General features: G+C 39.8%; 1 protein-coding gene across 1 annotated transcript; it reads right to left on the reverse strand.

Moving 5' to 3' along the window:
- Nucleotides 1-1,156: 1,156 nt before the first annotated feature.
- Nucleotides 1,157-2,392, reverse strand: LOC124269008 (tryptophanase-like). The gene has a single exon (XM_046704037.1). It carries the CDS (start codon nucleotides 2,390-2,392, stop codon nucleotides 1,157-1,159), a length of 1,236 nt encoding a protein of 411 aa, XP_046559993.1.
- Nucleotides 2,393-8,417: the final 6,025 nt, after the last annotated feature.

Genomic DNA, 8,417 nt, shown 5'->3' on the forward strand with positions numbered 1-8,417 from the left:
GATGGTTAAATTGTTATTATTTCATTGCTGAGATCTTTGTGACGTACTCGATACACTGACAGAGTCGAAAGATAGGGATCCCATTTCGGATACATAGATGTATCATCAGAGAAAAATTATCCATTATTTTTCAAATTACATTTTGTGAAGTTTCTTTTTTGACTCAGTATATATATGTTTGATTCTAGCGAGCTTCTACCTATCTCAAACACACACAATGTTTCTTGTTTATTTTGTTTCCTGAAGTTTGGGAAGCATTTATTGCAGATCTTATTGAAGATGTCATAACTGTATGACAGGACAATGAGGCTGGGGTGATAATATAAACATAAAGACAATGAAATAATCGTTCACATTTGTATGATAATTAGCTGGATAAAGTTCACGGGAGGAAACGTAAAGTGTTCGAACCTAAATGCCACAGACAATGCTCTGAATGGAATAAGCAGTCAATATGCAAGGTTTTTAACTGAGCAAATGTATACCTTGAAGGACATTTAGAAGTGATGAACAAGAGTTCATCTAGATATCAACTTTTTTTATTTCTTAAACACGTCTTCAGATTAAGTAAGAATTAACTCCGAAACGCCATGTTAAACAAAATGAAAACTTAATTTACAACAATTGTATACTAGATGTCACATCATATGTATGCAATTTTTAAAGGGTGTATATCTTCACGTTTTGAAAACATTGCAGGTAAAATAACACTAGGTAGAATTCTACTACAGATTGATGATAGTTTCTTAAACAAATTTTTTGGTGGAGTCCGAAAATTTTCAAATATAAGAAAGCTGTTGTGATTAGTAAATGATAAACATGTGTACTATTTATATTTCTGTGGCAATTTTGTACAATGATCAAATTTGCAATATATCGGTTCGTTTCTGACTCAAACGGACTGTACACGAATAGAAGCGACAAGACCCTTTCCACATTTATAAGAAATCTCTACCCAAAGAAGAGTCTATTGTACAACTGTGACTATACCATGAGCAGAAAACAAAAAAGAGTGAGAGATAGTGTATCAGTGTATCAGTTCTTGACCTGGACAGGTAAACGTACAAGAAACCAGGGCTGACACGTCTTCAATCAGTAAATAGTTTCCCGTTGAGAGGTTCCAGGACTGCACTAAAATCAGAAGAAGTAAAATCGATCACACGCATGCCGGAGATGGACTCGCGTTTTCAATGATTCCCTTAAATATGTCCCGTATGTGCAGCATGTGGCCGAGAGTGTAGACACGTCTTGGTATCTGTATCCGGAGAATATGCTGGGATTTCGGATTTTCTCGTTCATTGCTCTCGTCAAGCTTCAAGATGTCATCCACCTGGCTACATCTGATGCCACCACTGACATACAAGGCACAATGAAGAGCAAAGGCGGGATACTGGCAAGTTGGGATATGTGGAAGACATTTTGCTCCATTTATGTATATTCCACATCCTATTGGGTCGATGACATGGACGCCGGCCTTCTTCAGAATGTCTCCAAACATGCGAGTGCTTTCAACTCTATACTGTAGAAACTTGTCATCAATGCCCTCCAGTAGGCCAATCGTCATGGCCTCCATATCCCTCCCGGTCAGTCCACCATAGGTCTTGTATCCTTCTGTATAAAACATCCTGACTGATGCTTTGTTGTAAACATCCTCCTTGTTTGTGGCAAGAAACCCTCCTGTGTTACACAGTCCATCCTTCTTGGCTGACACATAGACATGATCGAAATAGGAGAACATCTTCAGGGCGATGTCTTTACAAGGCATGTTCTTGTATTCATTGTCACGTGTTTTGATGAAGTAAGCATTTTCTGCATAGCGACACCCATCCATGATCAATGGGACATCAAAGCTGTGACAAATCTTGGACAGGTCTTGAATATTTGCCATTGAGACTGGTTGGCCTGCCGGACTTGTACTGGCGACGACCAACACAACCATTGCACCTTCTGGACCCACTTTCTCCAGTTCCACCTTGAGCCTCTCACAGTCAATGTTCCCATTGAAGGAGCTATCTGGACTTCCCTGGCATGGAACATCAACAACATGTAAACCAGCAAGGTCAGCATTTCCACGTGTTGTAAGAAAAATATAGTTGCTGAACACTGTCATTCCAGGCTTTGACAGAATGGAAAGTAACAGATGCTCCACCGCCCTTCCCTGGTGAGCGGGAAGCATGAACTGAAATCCTGTTAGCGATTTCACGCAGTCCTCTAACTTCTTGAAGCTGCGCGAGGAAAAGTAACCCTCATCTGCCTGCATCATTGCTGCCCACTGATCTTGACTCATGGCGCCGGTACCAGAATCAGTAGCTAAATCAAAGGTGACGTGACGACCTTCAACTTGGAATGGATTCCAACCACAGTCTTCCAATATTTTGATCCGCTCTTCCATAGTGAGTAATGCAAGGGGCTCTACCATCTTAATGCGGAACGGTTCCATGAAAGACATCTGTAATTAAAAAAATGTAATACTTTAATTGCATAATAATTTCAAGAGCGCCAATATAACATTTCTTCATATCCTTTGTAATGGTTTTAAAATAATAACAAGTGTAAAAACGTTTATGGCTTATAACAAGTTTGTAAGTCTAAACGTATAGTCAGACTTCATGTTTGTTGTTGTGACGTTATACTCCATTCTTGTTGGACGTTGCTCCAATCTCTGGTTTGTTTTTACACACTCAGTTATTTCCGTCTAACAGAGAGTGCATTGGTGCAAAACAAATATAAATGGTAAATCTTTCAATGTTCGTCCTGAAACAAATTTAGGTAGGACTGGTGGCTCTGTATTTATATACTTATTAATGTTCTCACGCAGCTATGTGTAATATTTGTCTGAGGAGTATATTAGTATGACCCATCCACTCCATTCACTTTTCGCCCGACCTTTGTATTGAAGCCTAGCTAATCTAAGAAATCTGACAGCATGATTTCATTGACTGGTAGTTTGTGTCTTGCGTCTGAATTGTGTAATGGTAAGTAACTCTGGCACACATATCAGGTATCAGGGGGTGGTGGGGTAAGTGAGTGGTTAAAGTGTTCGCTCGTCAGACCGAGGGGCCAGGTTCGAATCACTCACTCACTGCTCATGTTACAACGGTTTGTATACATGGGAGTTTATGAAGTGTTTATAGCGCCAGATTAGGATAAATCTGAGATGTTCTTATGCAACCCAAATTGTCCATGAGACAGAGCTCACAGTTTGCTCTGATATGCCATGTATCTTTATTGGTAAATACTCATGGTTAAGATTGAGTTTGGACTGAATGTTCATGTGTTGTTCTTGCATATATCATTGACCCAGCCACGTGTGATTTGATAACGTCGTACCTCGTGCATCTACACATTTGGACATCTACGCACTCGGACAAATAGTTACATCATTAAACATGCAGGGACAGCGAGTGATTTAACCACTCGGGACGTTGAAACGGTCACCCGTCACGCCGAAACCTGTGTTCGATTTCCTGCATGGACGTTATGATTTACGCTGCTTTTAGCATTAAGACATCCAGCCACGTGTGACTTGTAGGACACTAAGGAAATATGCAGCCATATGATAAGTGCCAATGCAATAACGTATTACCTCGTGCATCTTCACAATTGGACATCTACGCACTCAGAATAATAGTTACATCATTACCAGCTTGGTGGAACATCGAAACGACCAATATTTGTTTCTGGTGAGCCAAAAGGAGTCGCCGCTGCTTTAACGACTGGGCCGCCCGTGCTTCCGGATTTTGTTTTGATTTGACCATGCATAGACTCGTTAGTAAAGCCAACATTTAACATTTAATGGTTCGGTAAGGCTGGAAACTGGACTTTCATCAGCTATCTCCTTGCCTTTAAAAAATGACCAACTACCCACCTCCAGTTCCCCACAACCCGTAGACCCGTGAACCGCCACATAGCCGGATTGTTGCTGATTGAGGCTTAAAACGATGAACAGATAAGTTTCGGATAAGGAGTATGATATTTGGGTAAAGGCTAACTTGTCAATCGACGTCTCCATACAGTTTAAGGCTGATAAGTACCAACCAAACCTATGGCTTAACCCGAAGCAAGAGGCATATCAGTTTGGTAAGGATTTTGTTGCTGACTTCGGACCTTCAAAGTAAAATGGTCTTGTCACAACAGCAGAAGTAGGAAATGAGCCTTGGGAATATCTCCACGATTTTTGTGCTACAATTCTTGAAGGAATAGCTAAAGGCCTCAAAGATGGAGACCCAGGAATCAAGGTCCTTCCTGCCCCACTTCAGCCATTTGACAAAACTGCTGCTCACGAAGGCTGTAGAACAGATAAGCCTTGCTAAACCACTGAATGTGAATTCTTTTTGGACATAATATCTGTATGTGCTGTTGGTGTTACTACTTGCTCTACCAACTCTACAGCAATAGCGATTATCTCAAAGTCAAACTGAACAAACTTGGACTTGCTTTAGAAGTCGTTGTTAGGCACCACAACTTGCTGTACAGAGTTATGTCCCATTTTGTGTCAGGACCTACTGATCATTGGCTTGAACCTAAGAGTATTCTCAATGATAATCACCCCTTTAGAAAGCTGTTCACCCAAATGTTAGTACGTCTATACCTGCCCTCATTATAACATGCCAGATATGGCAGTCTTGCAAAGCAACGTTTTATATGCCTGCCCGTTCTCTCTGCGCCCAGAATCAAGATCTTATCTCAGTTCCCCCAAGTTCATCTCAAACACTTTGGGCATAGATCATTCAAATTTGCAGCACCAACCCTGTGGAACGGTCTTCCTTCTCCCATCAGAAATTCTTCATCCTTATTCCAAGGCAGTTTAAAAGTTTCATTTTCTATGACACTCTGGACATATTTATCAGTACATTGCCATAAAAAAAACCTTAAATTTCAGATTCCGTCCAACAACCTTGACACGCTTAAGATAGCTGTGGATTCCTTGCTTTCAGCATGAGTCTTGACATGCATCACCAGGGGATCATCTGATGCATAAATACTTGCAAAAGTACACAAAGGAATTCTGTCACAAAGAGCCACCACATTAATCAAAATTGAGAGAGGAACGATGGTGGTGGGCTCTGGTATCGGACATGATCTTTCTGGTAACGCGGTCAAGACTCTTGTTTCGTCCAACCAGCTACTCCAAAGTGAGTGAGTTAAGACTTATAGTCACATCGGCAATACTACTCCAAAGGAATAGGAAAGGATTGGCATTATTTTGGTTATTACCTGTGTTGTGCCTAAGGACAACTACAACAGTTATTGTCCAGTATTATTTACAGATACAGATACAGATACAGAAGGTTTATTTAGGCCATGGGCCAAAAAGAACGGTTACAAAATCTGTGTATGTTTGCACAGTCGTGGGTATTTGTGGATGTGCATATATAGTTTGATATACAATAATTTAACAGAGAAATGAGGGATGGTAACGCAAGAGTAAATAATTACAGCATATTCATTGTACTTTCCATTTTAAAGATAAACACATTCAGCAATACTAATCAATAGTTGTACATTATAAGTTTGTAACATGTTCAAAAACTTTTTCATCATGGTTTGGCAATGCCATGCTTTGGTAGATAACGATTTCGTATACTTAAATATTTTGGACAAATGAGCAAGATATGGTATTCATCTTCTTGACAAACCCCATAAATTAAAAATTGTGTACGTGAAGAATGCTGCACCTCGGCTGGGACATGTTTTTCACCTGAATGTGTCTGTGTTGATATACTCATGCCAATAATGGTTGTCAAAATAACCGTTCTCTTACATTCATAAGACCCCAGCTACGACGACTTCGACAACGACTTTCCTTCCCTGCGATCTCAGCAAGTAGACGACTCCAACTCCTGGCAGAAAGTCACTCACCCCTCTTCACGGAGATCGAACAACACTGACAAGGTAAAGAATGATATCTCCCATCCTATCAGATCCCTCTCTAAACAGTATCACGCACTACAAGGTGTTCCAAGAGTGAAAACGAAACGTCTTGTGTTATATAATGTCAGTGCGGAAGAATCGTTTGACTCTGTTAAAGATTTAATCTGTGACTATACCCGTGATCAGAATGTTCGAGTAACGTTTGTGAGACTGATGAAGAAAAACGTTCGTAATAACTATCCTGATACCTATACAGTGCAAGTGAATCTTGACCTTGATGACTATGAAGATTATGTGTCAGGTGTTAGAGATTTCTGGCCCCAGGAATCCGTGCCAGAGACTATATTCCGGAATAGGACATACAGCGACAGTGGTGACAACCACAACAGCTATTAACTTCCATGTTCAAATTCCCCAACAGCAAGAATCAACTAGTTATGAACTTTACAGCTGTTATCATGACTCTCTCGTTATTAACATGGAATGTGCGCGGTGTTCTGTATGGTACTGAATACATCAATCAGATAATATCTCAGAATGTAGATGTAGTGGCGTTACAAGAACACTGGCTTCCCCTAGACAAGTTACATCATCTACACTCTCTTAGTAATGTCAATCTGGTAACGTATAACTGTATGAAAGCTAACTCAACGTGTTCTCGTGGATCTCAGGGACTTGCTATCTTAGTAAATATCCACTCTCCGTGGAGGGCGAAATCTCTAACAGTCCACTCGGATTACGCAATAGCGGCTAAACTTATCAGACAAGGCTACTGTGATGTTTATGTAATTGCTTGCCGTTTACCTTCAACCAATGTATTACATGCAGCCTACAGCAATGCTCTTAATGAAATACTTGATGTGTATGATTACTTATCTGAGATAAGTACAACAATTATACTTGGTGATCTTAACTCTGATGTATGTAAATCTCTTCTATCGCAAAGAGATGCGATTTTAAAAGTGCGCTATCGGAGAGAAGTCTCGTAAACGCTTTAAGCACAACCAGTTTTAACATACCAACATATACCTATAGATCAAAGGCCAACTTACATCAAAGCATGATTGACTACATACTAGTTTCCTCATGTATAAGCCATTATATTAGTGATGTTCAAATCATTGATGCATGTCCTTACAGTGTTTCAGACCATCTACCCTGCCTAATATCCATCGACTTGCCAGTAGTTAAACAGTACAGCAGTGGAGATTACTACGGTATTCCCAAATGGGAAAGAGCCAATGAAAATGATATAGGCTCCTATCAATATTCAGTTGAATATTACATACAATATCATTATCCTTCCCTTGTAGACGAACACAAGGAAAACACCATTGATACGTATAATGATATGATTACCACTGCCTTATTACATGCAGGTGTCAACACCATACCACATAGCAGTTATAAGCCATACTTAAAACCATATTGGAAATCGGACGGGTTAAATGATGCTCACTACCGCATGCGCGTTGCTCGACGCGAATGGGTAAACAATGATAAACCTCGTGATCCAACATCTCAATTACGCTCAGCCTATAAAGATGAAAAGCGTAACTTTCGGCGACTTTTCCGACAATCCAAAAGGCATAATAGAAATGAAATGCTGAAAGAAATCGAAGCTTCAGCTGAAATGGATGTAAACTCTTTTTATAAAAACATTCGAAAACAGAGAGCAACTGTTACTAATGTCCCTGTTCTTACATACGGGGAAGCGAGTGGATCAACACCCCTTGACATTTGTAGAATTTGGGGGAAATATTTCTCAGATTTAGCTCAACCACACGAGTCAGATAAATTTGACTCTGACTTTAAAGATCATGTATCTAAAAGGTTACTGATATAAAAATCTCCCATCACGACTATGATGAAGAACTTGAAAAGGATTTCTCCTTCAGTGAAGTTAAGGATGCCATTAAATCTCTGAGTAAAAACAAATCACCTGGCCCTGATAGAATTACAAATGAACACATCATCTTTGCAGGTGACTTTATCACCACCCATCTATGCAAACTATTCAATGCTATCACTACCTCTCAATATGTCCCAAAGGAATATAGACTCGGTATGGTTATACCAATATATAAAGGCAAAAAAGACAAAAGTGACCCACGAAATTACAGAGGTATCACCTTAACATCTTGTCTCGGTAAGCTTTTTGAAAAGCTCCTTCTTAAAAGAATCGAACATAAATTAACAAAATCAAGGCCAGATTTTCCGGATATGTTACAATTTGGCTTTCGACGCCAACATGGAGCCATTATGTCTGTATTCACGCTCATGGAAAGTATTCAATTTTATATGCATAGAGATTCTGCTGTTTTCTCTGCCTTTCTTGACAACGAAAAAGCCTTTGACAGAATCTGGCACGATGGATTGTTTTATAAATTGCATGAAATTGGTATAAGCGGCAATACCTGGAATCTTTTATATCACTGTTATACTCATAGCGAATCCTTTGTTTGTTACCAGGGCGAGAGATCAGATACATATTGTGTCAAGCAAGGTGTTGGCCAAGGAAGAGTTATTTCAGCTTGGTTCTT

The sequence above is a fragment of the Haliotis rubra genome, unplaced genomic scaffold (genome assembly GCF_003918875.1).
Source record: "Haliotis rubra isolate DU_JTF1 unplaced genomic scaffold, ASM391887v1 Scf141, whole genome shotgun sequence".
Lineage (NCBI taxonomy): Eukaryota > Metazoa > Mollusca > Gastropoda > Lepetellida > Haliotidae > Haliotis > Haliotis rubra.